General features: G+C 32.3%; 1 protein-coding gene across 3 annotated transcripts in view; it reads right to left on the bottom strand.

Annotated features, from left to right (window-relative positions):
* Positions 1-20,390, bottom strand: part of LOC133190567 (multidrug resistance-associated protein 1-like) — a 962,792-nt gene that overhangs the window by 102,256 nt on the left and 840,146 nt on the right. For all 3 annotated transcript variants that reach the window (XM_061326266.1, XM_061326267.1, XM_061326268.1), the window contains one exon: positions 423-549. In XM_061326266.1, the coding sequence (XP_061182250.1) occupies positions 423-549 (127 nt within the window). The remainder of the gene's footprint in view (positions 1-422; positions 550-20,390) is intronic.

The raw sequence follows: 20,390 nt of genomic DNA, 5'->3' as shown, positions 1-20,390 counted from the left end.
ATGAATATTAATGAAATAAGCGTAATGAGGATGCATTGCATATTATGTAAATGTTGTATTCTCACTCATGCAGTTTTCATTTTTACGTTTGTGTAATTTTCTCATTATATCATGTAAATATTTTGTTCATTGTGCAGTTTTACTTTAGTTTGTGTAAATTTCGATAGGTTAGTGTGTATTTTGCACACTTTGTGAAAGTTTTTATTTACTCGTGTAATTTTCGTTTAAGGTCGTGCAGAAAATACTTTTGACGAGATTGGTGTGCCATAGATATTCTATTAAGTGAAATTGTCTTTGACAAGGATGACAAAAGTTAGTATTCATATCTTTAATCTATAAGTTTAACTGCTGTAGTTCCTTTATAGAACTTTTTTGAGAATTAGGTTTGAAGTTCTCATATCACCTCTGTTTCATGTACTCACATTTAAAGCATAGGTCACTGACAGTCCAACTATTCCACCACTTAGTGTGTCCCTTTCTAAAACTGCAAACAAACAAGCGAAAAAGACAACACAGTTGCCTACAAACTCCAAACGAACTGCTAACCACCTATAAATGCAGAAAAAGGGGTATAATATTAATATGATTTTATCTATTCGAGCGTCAGGTTTTTTTTTTTATTTCTTGGATTACAGATTCACTTATCCTAACTTCAGGTGAGTCAGAAAAAATAACATAGGTAATAACTTTTCAATTAATGGTCACAGTGACCTTCCTTTAAACCCGACACACTTTCCACCCAAGATGCATCAGCTGGCAAAATTTCATGATTCTTGTTTTAACACATCACTGCTGTACCATAATACTTCCCTTTACAACAGGCATATAAAAATTTGATGCATACCAAACAAATAGCCAGCACTAGCTCTTTGAGCCATCAGCTCAATAGAGCAAAAAGTGCTTTAAAAGTTTACTATGAAAACTAAAAAAAATTGATAAGTTAAAAAATTCTTCTTATGTCTTTGGCATTTTGGCCCAGAGGATGTATTTTTGAATAAAATCTGCACTGCTTTAAACAGAAACTTCTTTATCAATTTTGGTCCATTTTTCAGAGGAATTCACTTTCTTTCTTTCAAATTATTGTTTTTGAAAGGATAAAAATGTTGCGGGAAAAGATCAGAAAGAATACACCATGAACACAGATAGCAATTTACCACCTGAGTGACTCAGGTGCCCAAAATATTCTCCTGACAGAGAAATGCACAGCTATACCCAAAAGTCTCTGATAAGACTGTAGCTCTACTGGTTTGTACTTATAACAAAGGAAAAGAAAAGTAGCACTTGGACTTGAAACTTTGCAAAAAATATAGTAATGATCCTTGGTTTAGTCTCTTTTTGTCGCAAAATTTATTGCAGACTAAAACTGTAGGAAGAGTAACCTTTTAACAGATTTTTTCCAGAAATTTTGATTTTAGTAACCATGGCAATATCATTCATCAAAATCCAAAAAAACTGATAAAGACAATTATGTATCTCAGTGTAGTCTATTTGCATGTCAAGTTACATTGAAATTAAAGCAAAACTATAGAAGGAGTAGCATTTTGAATGTATTTCACAGAAATTTGTATTTTTAGTAACAATGGCAACACTGTTCACCAAAATCAAAAACCGACACACTGAATAATGTATCTTAGTGTAGTCTACTTGTGTTCCAGGTTATACTGAAATCAAACCAAAACTGTAGGAGAAGCATTTTAAAGGAATTTCACAGAAATTTCTATTTTTAGTAACCATGGCAACATCATTCATCAAAATCAAAAAATTGATGCACTGTTATGTATCTTAGTGTAGTCTACTTGTGTGCCAAGTTATATTGAAATCAAACCAAAACTATAGGAGTAGCGTTTTAAAGGAATTTCACAGAAATTTCTATTTTTAGTAACCATGGCAACACTGTTCAACAAAACAAAAAAAACGATACACTAAGTTATGTATCTTAGTGTAGTCTTGTGTGCCAAGTTACAGTACAGGCAACGCAGATCCTATATTTCCCGTGCGCCGTCGCGGTATAAACACAATGCAAGATTTGGCCAGGTGAGACAGGTAAACAGTGTTCCCTCTGCGGGAAATTCATCACCTACCTGTTCCCGCCACTTAAATCATCGATCAAGTATCGTAAACAAATGGGAGTTATCTCCCCGAATGAGAATTTGCGAAATTTTCCTGTAGTAACTAAAAATAACCACAGTGTATGTTTATTTATGAAAGTATTTTCTTTTATTTTGCAACGATGAATAGAAAATAATAGATATACTCCAAAAAAGAATTTGTAAAGTTTTTTTTTATTTATGTTTTTAAAACTATATACATGTATCAATACTAAGGCGACATCTTTTGTTTAAATAGAATCAAGAAAAATATTTATAAGCTGTGCAGGCATGGATACAGGATATTTTTCCGGGGGGGGGGGGGTCCATCCAGTCAAAAAAAATTTCCAACCCAGAAATTTCTTGACAAGGAAAAAAAAAATTCTCAAACGTTAGAAGACCTATTTAGTGGTGGTGGTGGTGGGGTGGTGGTGGTGGGGTCCAAGTTTTCTGAGGGGGGGGGGGCAAATTCATTTTTTTTTTATTTGCTTCAGTATAAACTTTTAAAAACTCTGCAAATTCCAAGGGGGGTCTGGACACCTTCCCCCCCCCCCCCCCCCCATCTTGATCCGCACATGCTGTGTCATTTGAGAGTCTAGCATGAAACAAAATTAAATATTAAATTATATGTGAACTAGTCAGTGGGAGTTCCGATTAACAATTTTCAACATTCCCATGAAAAAAAAGGTACATCTTTATTAAGGTCTTCCGTCCCAATGGAAGACCTTCTACTGATTCTGATGGTTAAGATTATTAAGGTCTTCCGCTCCAGTGGGAGACCTTCTACTGATTCTGATGGTTAAGATTATTCTTATTAAGGTCTTCCGTCTCAATGGAAGACCTTCTAATTATTCTGTTGTTTCTTTTCAACTTTTTTTAAGGTCTTACGTCTTCACGGAAGACCTTATAGTGATTCTACTGTTTCTTATTATTATTATTCTTATTATTTAGACAAATTTTGTGCATGCAGTATCGAGAACTATTCAGTGGTTTTTTCATCAAACTTTCAGGAAAAATGTGCTATAAAATGCCATTGTTACATTTGATAGCGTTTTGGAGAAATTCGCTCCCGGTTCCAAGTTATGGACATTTTTCTGATTTTAAAATGAAATTTTATCGCGCGAGATCTAAAGAATGGCTAAAGAAATGAACTGGAGACTTGTTGGAGAGCATAGAACATGACTTCTAGATGTGCGGGTTTGCCTTTTTGTGCGTCGTGATTACTTCCGGTCGCTACTGGAAGTAAATTTAAAAAGTCATTTTTTCAACTTTTACGTTTTTCAATATTTTTCTTTGAATTTAGTAGGGGTAATAGAGACTCTTATTGCTATGCTTAATATATAACTGTTTTTTAAATTGTCCATCAGAAGACATTTAAAAAATAGACTTTTTAGACAATTTTTGTGCACGCAATATCTCAAGAACTATTTGATGGTTTTTCATCAAACTTTCAGGGATCATTTGCTATAAAATGCCATTGTTACATTTGAAAGAATTTTGGAGAAATTCTCTTCCGGTTCCAAATTACAAACATTTTTCTGATTTTTAAATGAAATTTTATCTGCGCAGAATCTAAAGAACAGCTACAGATATGCACTGGAGAATTTTTTGAGAGCAGAGAACATGACTTTTAGATGTGAGGGTTTGCCTTTTTGTGCATCGTGAATACTTCTGGTCGCTACCGGAAGCAAATTAAAAAAGTCAAATTTTTCAAATTTTATGTTTTTTAATATTTTTCTATGATATTAGTAGGGTAATATTCCTTTATAGATGCAAGTTACTGAACATAATACTGAACACATTACTGAACATAATACTGAACACATTCTTCTGCTAACCGTTATTTTTAAAACTCAAGTAACAAATTCCAATGTAAATCTACTAGTACTTGTACAAAAGGGGGAGTTTCGATAAGGCTGCTCAGTGGCCCACTTTTTCTCAAAAAAATAAATTTCAATTTATTTTATCAAAATTAGTTTAGAATTCAAGAAAAATATGTTAACTTTTGTTATTTATTATATTTCAAAAGTTAATATGAGATGAATTCACACCATAGCTAATACATACTTAGATGCACCCTCAGATGTGTTAACATTAGGCTTATGGAAAATATAAGAGGGTGGCATATATAAATCGATATTTGAAATGTGAAGTGCATGAGGGACACTCACCTAATATGGCTCAGTAATTAGATACACTTTGCACTCTAATATCTTGAAATATGATGAGTGTCATGTGTGCACTTCATATCCAAAAATTGAAAATTGCATAGAATTTGCATATCTAAAATTAGAAGCTGCTGGTTCTTGATCTGACTCTGTGTTAAAATATTAAGCCAAAAGTAGCTTTTTTTTTTTAATTAAAGAAAATTCTTGAAAATATTAACAATAGAAAACATCATCGTACCCTATCTTCTTTTCTATACCTTTTTTGTTGCCAGCGTATTACGTTAACGTCACAATTTTAGCTCATCTCCACGAAGATAGGGAGCTTTTGTTACACCGTCGGCATCGGTGCTCCAGGTAGAAGTTTTTGAAGCAGATTTTTTTTTCAAGTATATCTATGCCCTATATTAATCAGAGTCACCTGATCTAGTGTGTTTCCTTGTTACCAATCAAGTTTCAGATGCTGCATTTTCAGCTAATTATGTCCAAGTAAATGTTTTTAAAGCAGGTTTTTGGAGCAGAGCAGCTACAAACACAAACATGCTGACCAGACTTGCTTTATGATGCATCTTCGGATGTACACTACCAGACTTGATTCAGATGCTGGAACTGACCTACATTTCCTTCATGAGTGAGCAGGTTAAAGATTTTGAAGCGGGTCTCATTCTTATGTAATTATAAGCCCTATCGTGTCTAAACTTGCACTGATCATGCATCTATGATTGCACACTACCAGACATAGTTCAGATGATCGATCTTTCTTACATTTTCTGCCGCTGAAATATGGCTGAAATATCACCGACTCTGCGTTGAACAATAATAATCAATCAATTATCTTACATTCTCTGACTGGGTGAACAAAAAAAAGTTTTGGAGCAAGTCCATGCCTTAATGTTGTTTATCATGCATAGTTATTTTAGACTTAAAATATTGTAAAAAGAAATCCACGCTCGAAAATGTTAGAGAAGCGCCCATATATCTTCGTGTGGTTGATGTAGGGAACGTGGATTGTTTTAAGTCTGGATGTCGAGGCAGGATAAAGAATTAAAACATATCTTTGGTGTTTACACGTTTTTTGAACTGTGGCTCTACTCTAGTAAATCATATATAATGAATTCTAAAACTCTCTTACATGTAAATGAGAAATGACAAGAGTTGGTCAGGCAACTTAATAATCTATGGAGAATTGGGAAGCGAGAGAAAATAGGTCCTGACTGGGATTCTCTCATTTATGCTGAAAACATAACGTACATCTATGTGGGCAAATACTTCTTACTTTCATAATGAAAAGGAAACAATGTATTTTAGGTTTTTCCATCATTTGACTATTCATATAATTACGTATCATAATAAAATATTTTGACCAGCAATTATTAATATTATTGATATTATCAAATATATTGCAATATACGGAAGCCGGTAGGTGCTAGGTTAAATAAGTATATTGTCTGGCAGCCGCAATATAATTTTCTGGTGACCGCAATATAAGTTTCTAGCGCCTGCCATTGAATATATCTGGCAGCCTCCAGATAAAATTGTAGTGTTTTTGCTTTAGCAACATCTACAACTTCTGTTTATAGTCAAATCTGGGAGTCTCATGCCTTATTAGCAAAGATCAAATCTACACTTTATAAAAAAAAATTCTCTTTTGGTATGGTTATTTTTCCCTTAAAATTTATGTTTTTTTAGATTACATGTCTACACCGCAAGAATCTCATTTGGCGGCTTCTAGTTATTTATGTGGCTGTGGCCAAAAAACTAAATATGTCGATTGACAGATAAGTTTCTGACCGCCGCCAGTTATTTATGTTGTGGCTTCAGGAAAACGTTTTGGCAGCCACCAGATATAATTTTCTATCGGCTGCCGAATAATAATGTGGAGGCTACCAGATAAAATATTTTTCTTACCTTGCACCTACCGGCTTCTGTAGCAATATGATGCTTAAAAAAGTTTTTTACATGTATATATAGCTGCATTTATTTTCAATCGTAACGATTTTTCTTTTTATTTTAAAACATTTTTTAAATTCAATTCAATGATATTTAGGCATATCTTTATAAAACATTTAGTTGTATAACCTCATTGATGAAAATATATTGCATATACCTGTATATGAACGTTTTGACGTTTACCTATCTCATGTCTACATATCTTTTCATTTACATTTTTCGTATGGGAAAATGTTATATATTAATTGTAAAGTTTATGTATAAACTGTCGATTAATTATGATTTTTTAAACTTTCTTTATATGCTTACGTTTTATAAGTTAAATTCATCCTCGTTTAAAGAAAAGTAAATATCGCACCTTAAAAAACATTCGTGGAAAATCAATACCATTTTCTGTATTAAAAAATGCTGAAATGTCTTTAATCAGATTAATCCTATTTCATTTATGATTTTAACGGTTTAAAAAAATCCATTTCCCCCCTATAAAAATGTCTACTCCAAAAATATACGAAAGGGGTATACTTAAATTTTCAATTATCTGAAATGCGCAAAGAATGCGCAACATAAATTATTTTCATATTTTTAGGAAGATAAGGAGTTTTTCTACAAAATACCAAAATTTCATAATATTTTGTGAGGGGCCGAAAAACTGCCTTATCAAAACTCCCCATTTAGCTGGCTAGTTTTCATCCTAGAATTCTACACTATAAGAAAAAAAAATTAACCTGCCTGACACTCGTTACTTCAGGGAATGAGTGCAAGGTAAACATCGATGATTGCTGGTACATTGCACTAGTGTAGTGGTTTCAATATTAAATTTTCAGGCAGCCGATCTTGGTTTAATCCCGACTATATCTGAATTTTTTGCTTAAATTTACGTTTTCATCTTTATCAATGATGTTGAACGTTTTTTTTTCTCTCTCTGTGAATTCTGTGCTCTTTTTATTTTTGTTTTATAAATAAAAAATCTTTTTAAAGATTCATGTTAAATGTTTAGGTGTCTTTACAACGAGCAGATATAAATGTAATTTGATGTGCGAAGAATAACAAAGTTAAGGATGGTTATATGGAAGGAAGACCTCTCGTTGCTCACAACGAGTATCTAGTTAAGGTCTTCCGTCTCAACGGAAGACCTTCTTTTTATTCTGTTGTTTCTGTTCAACTTTTTTTATTATTATTATTCTTACCGATTTTGTGCACGCGATTTCTCGTAAATGCATGGATGGATTTTCATGAAACTTTCAGCAGTGATGGCAAGTTACATGAACTTAAGGCGTTTTTTTTTATTTTGATGATGTCACTTCCGGTTGCGAATTATTTCTGATTTTCTTTATTTATATTGAAATATTGTCCGGGTCTTTCCTCTAAAATGGTTAAAGATAGAGTCATGAAACTTTCTGGGATAATAGATCATGATCTGTAGATATGTTTCCGGTGTTTCGTTTTTCCGGCGTCACTTCCGTTGTCCACCGGAAGTAGTTTAAAACTAGTGCTAATTGTAACGGGAACAGTTACAGATGTTCCCCAAACGGCTCCCCAATCTCTTTTGATGCCCGATTCCCTACAAGCTTCAATAAATTAGACAATACTTTTGTAAGATAGATGGACACTTTATTTTTAAGGGTATTTCATTGGAAAACTACTCTGATATAGCCATATGGGTATTAGCCAATCAAATCTCAGCGCATGTGCTTGCACATGTTTTCTACATTTTTCCCATTAATTTTCTTATAGTGTCTCACAATACATACATTTGTGTTAAATATTAAAGAATTTCATTGACAAATAAGAGATGTAACCCTGTAAGTATTAGCCAATCAGAATTCAGCATACGCGCATACATGGCCTTGCATTCAATTTTGATAGTATCATAATGTAGGACCTCTATGTGCCTATCCATGTCATAAATTTCATCCTGTTTTGTTGAAAACCAAGGGAGTTATAGACATTTAAAGTTTCAACCAATCAGATTGCAGCACACCTGCATCCGTGTGTTTTCAAGAAATTTCCTATATAACATCTTGTTGCACCTTATAATATATACTTATATTCTAAATTTCAAAGTATTTTATCAAAAAACAAGGAAATTATTGAAATTTTTGTATCAGCCAATCAGAGAAGAGCGCACGCGCATGCGCATGAGTTGATGCTAATTTGACCATGTCATCTTGTCTAGACTACTAATATATCTTTATATTTTGAGTTTCAAAGCAATTCATCAAGAAATACAAAAGTTATGGCTTCATCAAGTATATCAGTCATTTCACTCATGTGCATGCATGTGCGTGCAAAATGACCTTCGTTCCGAACACCTACACAACATGCCTATTAACCCTAAAAAGGCTTCATGTCAATCGGATGTGTGGTTCTATGAGAACACTCCCGGACAAAAAAGTACCGGAGAAGAAAGTAGAAAAAAAAGAATAATAATAATAACTAGATGAGATCTCGTTGCGAGCAACGAGTGGGTCTTCCGTCCGATTTTTGATAAGATGAGATAAGAATTTGACTGAGATTTTGGTTCAAATATAATGATATAAATAAATTGTTAAGACGAACAATTTTGCTTTAATAATGTTTAACAAAATATTGGTTATTAAAGGGTTATAGATTAAAGATTTTCGGACCTTCTTGGCCCCTAATGTGAGAAGCCAGCCATTTTTCTTGATATCATCTTAAAGCTCTCATGATTTTGAACACTCTTTGTTCAACAACTATTCAGAATTTTTTTTTTGTTTTCGGGAAGGGCCGGCCCTTCAAGTCCTAAATGGGGACGTCTAGCAAAAATTGAAAGAGTGCATATTGTTCAGAATATTATTTTGAACGTCTTTTGTTCAATACCGTTTATCAAAATATTCTTCCTTTTCGAGACATATTGCGCCAAAGATTATGCAATCTGGCCCCTTAAAGACCCCATAATGCGTAACATATTATATCAACATCATGTTATTTAGATAAAGTGTGTGAAGAAGAACCATTTCACTTCAGTAATATATTAAAAAATATTGATCATTAAAATGTTATTGATTGTATACTTTCGGCCCCTCTCGGCCCCTTATTTAAGGGGTCAGACCCTTTTCCTTTATAACACCTTAAAGCTCTCATGATTTTGAACACTTTTTGTTCAACAACTATACAAAAATTCTTTTTCGTTTCCAAAATATATGCGAAGAATATATTTAGGGGCCGGCCCTTCAACTCCTTAATGGGGACTTTTAGCAAAAATCAAAAGGTTGCATATTGTTTAGAACATTATTTTGAACATCTTTTGTTCAATATTGCTTATCAAAATATTTCCCACTTTTGAGATAAAAAGCATCAAAGATTTAGCATTCTGGCCCCTTATGGCCCCTCATTATGGAACATATGATGTGAATATCATAATATATAGTTGTAAATTGTAGAGATAAACATTTTTGCTTCAGTAATGCATTACAAAATATTGATCGTTAAAGAGTAATTGTTCAAAGACTTTCGGCCCCACTCAGCCCCTATTTTGAGGGTCCAGCCCTTTTTCTTCATATCACTTTAAAGCTCTCATGATGTTGAACACTTTTTGTTCAACAACTAGTCAGAAATTCTTTTTCGTTTCTGAGATATTTGCAAAAGAAGTATTTAGGGGCCGGCCCTTCAACTCCTTAATGGGGACGTTTAGCAAAAAATGAAAGGTTGCATATTGTTGAGAACATTATTTTGAACATCCTTTGTTCAATATTGCTTATCAAAATATTTCCCACTTTTGAGATATAGAGCATCAAAGATTTAGCATTCTGGCCCCTTCTGCCCCCCTTATTATGTAACATATGATGTGAATATCATAATATATAGTTGTAAATTGTAGAGATAAACATTTTTGCTTCAGTAATGCATTACAAAAATATTGATCGTTAAAGAGTTATTGTTCAAAGATTTCGGCCCCTCTCAGCCCCTATTTTGAGGGTTCAGCCCCTTTTTCTTCATATCACTTTAAAGCTCTCATGATTTTGAACACTTTTTGTTCAACAACTAGTCAGAAATTCTTTTTCGTTTCTGAGATATTTGCAAAAGAAGTATTTAGGGGCCGGCCCTTAAACTCCTTAATGGGGATGTTTAGCAAAAAATGAAAGGTTGCATATTAATGAGAACATTATTTTGAACATCTTTTGTTCAATATTGTTTATTAAATAATTTCCCACTTTTGAGATATAGAGCATCAAAGATTTAGCATTCTGGCCCCTTCTGGCCCCTAATTATGTAACATATGATGTGAATATCATAATATATAGTTGTAAATTGATGAGATAAACATTTTTGCTTCAGTAATGCATTACAAAATATTGATCGTTAAAGAGTTATTGTTCAAAGACTTTCGGCCCCACTCAGCCCCTATTTTGAGGGTCCAGCCCCTTTTTCTTCATATCAATTTTAAGCTCTCATGATTTTGAACACTTTTTGTTCAACAACTAGTCAGAAATTCTTTTTCGTTTCTGAGATATTTGCAAAAGAAGTATTTAGGGGCCGGCCCTTCAACTCCTTAATGGGGACGTTTAGCAAAAAATGAAAGGTTGCATATTGTTGAAAACATTATTTTGAACATCCTTTGTTCAATATTGCTTATTAAAATATTTCCCACTTTTGAGATATAGAGCGTCAAAGATTTAGCATTCTGCATGGCCCCTTATGGCCCCTTATTATGTAACATATGATGTGAATATCATAATATATAGTTGTAAATTGTTGAGATAAACATTTTTGCTTCAGTAATGTATTAGAAAATATTGATCGTTAAAGAGTTATTGTTCAAAAACTTTCGGCCCCTCTCAGCCCCTATTTTGAGGGTCCAGCCCCTTTTTCTTCATATCACTTTAAAGCTCTCATGATTTTGAACACTTTTTGTTCAACAACTATTCAGAAATTCTTTTTCGTTTTTTTTGTTTTTGAAATTTTGAAAGGTTGCATATTGTTTAGCACATTATTTTGAACATCTTTTGTTGAATATTACTTATCAAAATATTTCCCAATTTCGAGATATAAAGCGTCAAAAATTTAGTATTTCGGCCCCTCGTGACCCCTAATTATGTAACATATGATGTGAATAACATAATATATAGTTTGCTCAGATAAACATTTTTGCTGCAGTAATATTTTACAAAATATTGATCGTTAAAGAGTTATTCATGAAAGACTTTCGGCCCCTATCAACCCCGATTTTGAGGGGCCAGTCCCTTTTTCTTGATATCACATTAAAGCTCGTATGATTTTGAACACTTTTTGTTCAACAACTAGTCAGAAATTCTTTTTCGTTTCTGAGATATTTGCAAAAGAAGTATTTAGGGGCCGGCCCTTAAACTCCTTAATGGGGACGTTTAGCAAAAAATGAAAGGTTGCATATTAATGAGAACATTATTTTGAACATCTTTTGTTCAATATTGTTTATTAAAATATTTCCCACTTTTGAGATATAGAGCATCAAAGATTTAGCATTCTGGCCCCTTCTGGCCCCTAATTATGTAACATATGATGTGAATATATAGTTGTAAATTGATGAGATAAACATTTTTGCTTCAGTAATGCATTACAAAATATTGATCGTTAAAGAGTTATTGTTCAAAGACTTTCGGCCCCACTCAGCCCCTATTTTGAGGGTCCAGCCCCTTTTTCTTCATATCAATTTTAAGCTCTCATGATTTTGAACACTTTTTGTTCAACAACTAGTCAGAAATTCTTTTTCGTTTCTGAGATATTTGCAAAAGAAGTATTTAGGGGCTGGCCCTTCAACTCCTTAATGGGGACGTTTAGCAAATTTTGAAAGGTTGCATATTGTTTAGCACATTATTTTGAACATCTTTTGTTCAATATTGCTTATCAAAATATTTCCCAATTTCGAGATATAAACCGTCAAAGATTTAGCATTCTGGCCCCTTATGGCCCCTAATTTTGTAACATATGAGATTTTTTATCATAATATATAGTTGTAGATTGTTCAGATAAACATTTTTGCTTTAGTAATGTATAACAAAATATTGATCCTTAAAGAGTTATGGATTTAAGACTTTTGGCCTCTCTTGGCCCCTAATGTGATGAGTCAGCCCTTTTTCTTTGATATCATATAAAAGATCTAGTAATTCTACACAATTTCTGTTCAATATGTTTTCAGAAAATATTCATAGTTTTGAAGATATGATAAAAAATGTCTCTAAAATTCACTCCTGATTCATGTCCTAAATTTCGACCCCTACCGAGCTTCCATACTAGGCACTTCCAGAAAATTTGAAAACTGGGGTGCACAACTAGAACATGTCCTCTATTATCACTGAAAATTTCAGCACTCTAGCTTTTGTCGTTTTTGAGTTTTGTGTAGACAAAATGGACACTAAAAATTCGATTAAAGGGCGATAACTTCCGACCGGAAGTGAATTTCCAAAAAATAAAAAATATGAATAAGGTTTAGATCATGATACATCATCTCTGAAAATTTCAAGTGAATCCATCCATCCATCTCTGAGAAATCGTCTGCACAAAATTTGGACAGAAAAAAATAATAATAACTAGATCCGATCTCGTTGCGAGCAACGAGTGGGTCTTCCGTCAGATTTCGATGAGATGTGATTTTGATTGTTAAAACAAGGACTACTCTGTATTTTGAAAGATGGAGAACATCAAACAATGTGTTTTGAAATCACTGAAAGGTCAAATAGAGTGAAATTTAAACGATTTAAATTTTTCAAAAAATTTAAATTGAATTCAAATCTTAAAACAAAGACCATCTCTGTATTTTGAAAGACAGGGAACATCATAGAATGTGTTTTGAAATCACTCAAAGGTCAAATAGAGTGAGATTTAAACGATTTAAATTTTTCTAAAAAATTAAATTAAATCCAAATGTTAAAACAAGGACTATTTCTGTATTTTGGGAGATGGAGAACATAATACAATGTGTTTTGAAATCTTTCAAAGGTCAAATAGAGTGAAATTTAAACGATTTAAATTTTTCAAAAAAATTAAATTGATTCCAAATGTAAAAACAAGGACTATATCTGTATTTTGAAAGACGGAGAACATCATACAATGTGTTTTGAAAGCACTCAAAGGTCAAATAGGGTGAGATTTAAATGATTTAAATTTTTCAAAAAATTAAATTGAATTCAAATGGTAAAATCAAGGACTATCTTTACATTTTGAAAGATGGAGAACATCATACAATGTGGTTTGAAATCTCTCAAAGGTCAAATAGAGTAGAATTTAAACGATTTAAATTTTTCAAAAAATTTAAATTGAATCCAAGTGTTAAAAAAGGACTATCTCTGTATTTTGAAAGATTGAGAACATCATACAATGTGGTTTGAAATCTCTCAAAGGTCAAATAGAGTGGAATTTAAACGATTTAAATTTTTCAAAAAATTTAAATTGAATCCAAATGTTAAAAAAAGGACTATCTCTGTATTTTGAAAGATGGAGAACATCATACAATGTGGTTTGAAATCTCTCAAAGGTCAAATAGAGTGAGATTTAAAGGATTTAAATTTTTCAAAAAATTTTAATTGCTTCCAAATGTTAAAACAAAGACTATCTCTGTATTTTGAAAGATGGAGAACATCATACAATGTATTTTGAAATCTTTTAAAGGTCAAATAGAGTGGGATTTAAACGATTTAAATTTTTCAAAAAATTTAAATTGAATTCAAATCTTAAAACAAAGACCATCTCTGTATTTTGAAAGACAGAGAACATCATAGAATGTGTTTTGAAATTACTGAAAGGTCAAATAGAGTGAGATTTAAACCATTTAAATTTTTCAAAAAATTTAAATTAAATCCAAATGTTAAAACAAGGACTATTTCTGTATTTTGGGAGATATAGAACATCATACAATGTGTTTTGAAATCTTTCAAAGGTCAAATAGAGTGAAATTTAAGCGATTCAATTTTTTCAAAAAATTTAAATTGAATCCAAACGTTAAAACAAGGACTATCTCTGTATTTTGAAAGATGGAGAACATCATACAATGCGTTTTGAAATCTCTCAAAGGTCAAATAGAGTGAAATTTAAACGATTTAAATTTTTCCAAAAATTTAAATTGAATCCAAACGTTTAAACAAGGACTATCTCTGTATTTTGAAAGATGGAGAACATCATACAGTGTGTTTTGAAATCTCTCAAAGGTCAATTAGAGTGAGATTTAAACGATTTAATTTTTTCAAAAAATTTAAATTGCGCTGAAATATTAAACAAAAGTCAACTTACATATTTTGAAGAAAGAGAACATCATTTGTTGCGTTTTTAGGTTTGTGGAAGCAATTTAAATTTTTTGAAAAATTTAAATCGTTTAAATTTCACTCTATTTGACCTGTGAGAGATTTCAAAACACATTATATGATGTTCTCCATCTTTAGAGATATAGACATAGTCCTTGTTTTAACATTTGGATTCAATTTAAATTTTTTGAAAAAATTGAATCGCTTAAATTTCACTCTATTTGACCTTTGAAAGATTTCAAAACACATTGTATGATGTTCTATATCTCCGAAAATACAGAAATAGTCCTTGTTTTAACATTTGGATTTAATTTAAATTTTTTGAAAAATTTAAATGGTTTAAATCTCACTCTATTTGACCTTTCAGTAATTTCAAAACACATTGTTTGATGTTCTCTGTCTTTCAAAATACAGAGATGGTCTTTGTTTTAAGATATGAATTCAATTTAAATTTTTTGAAAAATTTAAATCGTTTAAATTTCACTCTATTTGACCTTTGAGATATTTCAGAACACATTATATGATGTTCTCCATCTTTAAAGATATAGAAATAGTCCTTGTTTTAACATTTGGATTCAATTTAAATTTTTTGAAAAATTTAAATCGTTTAAATTTCAATCTATTTGACCTTTGAGAGATTTCAAAACACATTATATGATGTTCTCCATCTTTAGAGATATAGAATTAGTCCTTGTTTTAACATTTGGATTCAATTTAAATTTTTTGAAAAATTTAAATCGTTTAAAATTCACTTTATTTGACCTTTTAGAGATTCAAAACACATTGTTTGATATTCTACATCCTTCAAAATACAGGGACAGTCCTTGTTTTAACATTTGGATTCAATTTAAATTTTTTGAAAAAATTAAATCGATTAAATTTCACTCTATTTGACCTTTGATTTCAACCTCATTGTATGATTTCTCAATCTTTGGAAGCAGTTCTGAATTTTTTTAAAAAAATTTAAATCGCATAAATTTCACTCTTTTTTACCTCCAATAGACTCCAAATCACTCTCTTTCATGTTCTCATTATTTTAGATGCCCTTGATGTCATATTTTAAGGCTTTTAAATTATTCCAAACTTGAAAATTTTTGAAGTTTTAAATGCTGTAATAAAAATTCATCAAGTAGGAGCTTACAGCTTTAAACATTAGAGGATATATCAAAATCTTACGATTTTACAGGTTCTAAAATTTGAAATTATAGTATTCAAAACTTTCAATGATTTAAATTGAATACATAAATTTTCATAATCACAGGTACATTATGAAATCACTATTTCAGACTTAATTGAATGTCCTTGCTTTCATCTAGGACACTGTGTATTAAACGTCGCTAAAGAAAATCAATAACTTATACATGGGCCGTCAAAATTCCCTAACACACCTGAGCTCATATTTTCTTTTAAACTGCACCTAAAATCAAAACAAATATACTGCAAGAAATGTCACAGGAAGACCTATCAGATGGTGTAAAAAGTTTTAAAATCGGTCAGAAAATAAAAGATTAAAGATTTTTTAAAAAGAAATAAAAGGATATCCGCCAAAGATCAAAGAGTACGGTCATCCACAAGTGTCCTTGATAATGAGTTTGACATCTCCTGTCAAAAAAAAGCTAACATACCTGAGCTCATATTTTCTTTATTAGTGCATTTACAAACAAAAGAAATATATTGTTGGAAAGGTCTCGTAAAGATCTATTTGATGGTGTATAAAGTTTTAAAATCGGTCAAGAAATAAAAAAATAATGCTTTTTAAAAGAAATCAAAGGATATCTGCCAAAGATCAAAGAGTACGGTCGTACGCCAGTATCCTTGACAATGATTTTGACAAGTCCTGTCAAAACAAAAGGCTAACTTACCTGAGCTCATATTTTCTTTATTAGTGCACTTACAATAAAACCAAATATACTGTTGGAAAGGTCTCGTAAAGATCTATTTGACGGTGCAAAAAGTTTTAAAATCGGTCAAGAAATAAAAGAGTAATGATTTTTTTTAAAGAAAAGTTCTAAAAGTACACTTGCACTCAATTGTCCTAACACACCTGAGCTTATATATTGTTTATTAATGTACTCACATGCAAAACGAATACATTTTTGGAAAGTTCTCGCCAAGATCTATTTGACAATATAAAAAATTTTAAAATTGGATTATAAATTTTTTTTTTCAAAAATTTAACTTTAAAAATTGAAAAATTTAAACATCTTCTTAAATTTTCAAAAGTCAGGTGCACATGTCAAGGTCACAATTCTATCATTCCTGAAAATTTCAAATTTCTATTTTGCGCAGTTTCTTCGGAGTAGGACAGACCGGAATTGCAGAAAAACGTCAAAAATACGTCATATTTCGCGACCGGAAGTGAAATCATCAAAAATGAAAAAAACGTCCCGAGGGAACATCGTTCCCTATCATCTCCAAAAGTTTCATAAAAATCCACTGAACCGTTACTGAGATACCGGTGTAGGAAAAAAAATAACTAGATGCTGTCATGAGACAGTAATACCCGCACTAAGGTGTTTGCCTCTAAATGCACACTCCTTCATATTGGGCTTACCAAGGAAAAAGTCCAAATAATTCTATAATTTACACAGTACATGTATTCGTCAAATCGAGCATAAAATGCTCAGGTGACCATGTGACCCATGAACCTCTTATACGCATTTCATATACTTAATTCATTACCAGTCTGAAATATCAGAATTTAATTAATGTTGTAAATTAGGTTTTAATAAAAAGGGGGGGGGGGATATAAATTTTTGGCCCATAATTGGAACTTTTTAAATTAAATTTATCTTCTCAACAACAAATAATATTATTTTAGTACAAAGCGTTTTTGATGAATTTATCAAAATGTGCAAACTTTTTTTAGTATTTGATTAGGCAAAAACCTCCTTGAAAAGCCATACCCAATCAATTTATATGTGCCCCCCCCCCCCCCCCCCTCCAAATACACACTCACACAATTTGCCTGTTTTTGGAAATAGGCCTAGATGGCAAAGTTATGTTAAAACATCGTTTGTTATGATAATTTAAAATTTGTTCTTGTACTGTACATGTATGTGAACACCTTTTTGAAAATTTCTACATCACATTGGGCTTGCGTCACCCTACCAGTACTAGTACTAGTTTTACCATTATCATTTTTAGATTGCACATGCCATGTGACATGGTGCAGTGTTACATGTATATCAGTGGAAATTAATTCATTTTGTGTTTTAATTGGATTATATTTCATGAAGTTGACAGGACCTATGACAGTCGGTAAGTACAAGTTTAAGTATAGATTGGGGTAAAATAAACCAAAATGCAAATGGTTAGGTTAAAGTTTAAAAAGGATCAAAGATCATCGGCAATCTCCTATGCAGAGTTGTCGTTCGTTTCTCTCTCAGACACTGAATGTATGAGCCGATCGTAGAGAGTGGATCATCGATGCCACAATAGACGAATTTCACATTCTGAAGAGTTATCTCCCGTTGTCGACATTACATTCAGTTACAGGCATAGATCCGGGAATTTTTTTCCGGGGGGGGGGGGGGGGGGGGGGGGGAGGAGGGGGGTCCACACTTCGGTCCAAAAAAATTCCAGCCCAGAATTTCCTGAGGAGCAAAATAAAAAAAAAAACAAACAAACAAACAAAATAAAAACAATGATGGTGGGGTCCATGTTTTTAAAGGGGGAGGGCACCCAAAGTCATTTTTTATTTGCTTCTGTAAATCAGTATATAGTCCTATTTAAATAACTCTACAAATTCCAGGGGGGGGGGGGGGTTCCAATCTCCCTAGCCGCTCCCTGTCCCTGAAATGACAAATGATCATGCGACTCCTAAATAGTAGAAAATTTTTCCATTTGACTAGACATAATTTTGTTTCTTGTGTTATTATGTTATGTACATCTAATGGTTTAAGGTTATGAACCCTTGAGGTCATCCCCACTCTCTTGTTCATAATATGACTACATCAAATTAAATAGAAGTGCAGCAATGATAAGATTACTTGACATTTCATTCATGAATTTTGGTCAACCTAGAATTAGGAATGAAAATCATTCAAAGAGATGGACCATTAAACTATTTGTATGTATTCACATTTTTTTTATGTCAAACCAAAGTATTAGACTAGTTTGCATACATGAACAAACTGGGGTCTGGGAAGGGGAAGGGGCAAGGGGAAGGAGTTATCTCTTTACGTCTTAATTAATTGTTGAAAATTCCTAAAATGAATGTTAACCTTAAATCCGACTTGTACGTCTTCATTATTTTTAAGTGGTGGTGTCTCCGTATGAGTGAAAAATTCCCAAGAGGGACATTTAACAACAAACAAACATTAATGACTTAAAAAACACAGTATACATGTACATGTTTATTAGTCAATGGATATACTTCTGATCATATCTCTAGTTCTCCCTTGAATCAGAAATGATGATATAAATATTTTAAGAATGATTAAGAGTTGAAAAAGGTTGTGCATTTTAAAATTCACTAAGCTCTGTGGTTGAATTAGCTATACCAGTTTAGCTTATTTTGCTACTCAAAGCACCTTGATTAACTATTTTTAATCATACTGTTTTCTGAAATGTGAAGTTTTTTCAACATGGATACAAGTCATACCTTTTCAGCTTCTGAAAACAATTAATGCATGAAAAAAAAACTGCTTTTCAAATACTGTAACTCTTTCCAAGTACTTGTGATCATCAGTTTTTAGCTCACTTGAGTTTTTCTGGTTTTCTGATCACATTTTGTTTGTCATTCATCTGTCCGCCTGTAAACTTTTCACATTTTTGTCTTCTTCACTAGAACCGCCGGGCCAATTTCAACCAACCCAGCCACAAAGCATCTTTGGGTAAAGGGGATTCAAGTTTGTTCAAGTGAAGGGTCACACCCTCTTTCAAGGGGGGATAATCAAGAATTAGTGAAAATTTGGTGGTATCATTTTAAAAAAGTCTTATCAAGAACCACTGACTCAGGGCCCAAAAAGTTGAAACTTTCTTTACATAGACAGTGTAGCTTCAAATTTGTTAAAATTATGACCCACTGGGGTAGGATGGGGCCACATATGGGGATCCAATGATTTACATAAAAAAATGCAGGGGATTTTTTCCATTATAAATCTTCTTCTCATGAATAGCAAGGGCATTATTGTCGTCCGTTTTCACAAAAGGGACCTAGGGGACATTAAATCTCATTTGTCTGTCAGTCTGTCCGTTTGTCAGTCTGTCCGTCTGTCACAATAAATTTAACCTTGGTCATAACTTCTGAATAATAAGAGATAGGGATTTCATATTTCACATGTACATTACCTACAAGAACTTTCTAAACAAACCATGATTTTTGAACCTATGACCTTGACCTTGAAGTTTGACCTACTTTTCAAAAACTTTAACATTATTTCAAATGATCATTTTGAAAGAGAAAAGATAGGGCGTTCATATTATACATGTATATTACCTGTGACAAGACCTTTCTAAATATATCATGACTTTTGACTCTGTGACATTGACCTTGAAGTTTAACCTACTTTTAAAAATGTTATATTTCCTTATAACTTTTGATTGAGAAGAGATAGGACTTTTATATTTGACATGTACATTACCTGTAACAAGATGTTTCCAAGCATGCTATGACTTTTTACCCCTTGACCTTGATGTTTTACCTAATTTTCAAAAATTTTAACTTTGGTGATTACTTTTGAATGACATATGATAGGGCGTGCATATTTGAAACAATATGTCATAAATAATGGCATCCCATCCACTAGGACACGGAAAGCAGGGGACCACAATTCTTTGAATTTGCTTGTTAGTCATTTTGATATGGAAACATCCTCATATAGTGTAGATTCAAGTTTTTTATGCCCTGCCATGAATATGGCCGAGGCATATAGTGTTTGTCATGTCCGACTTCAATAAAACGTCATATGCTGATACATACTGATGTAAGCTTTTCAACTGCATCAAAA

Source organism: Saccostrea echinata, unplaced genomic scaffold, assembly GCF_033153115.1.
Source record: "Saccostrea echinata isolate AGI-Se365-2 ecotype Australia unplaced genomic scaffold, CSIRO_AGI_Sech_v1 ptg000022l, whole genome shotgun sequence".
In the NCBI taxonomy this organism is placed as follows: Eukaryota; Metazoa; Mollusca; class Bivalvia; order Ostreida; family Ostreidae; genus Saccostrea; species Saccostrea echinata.
The sequence above is the reverse complement of the archived record's forward strand: the minus strand, read 5'-3'. Positions and strand labels throughout refer to the sequence as shown.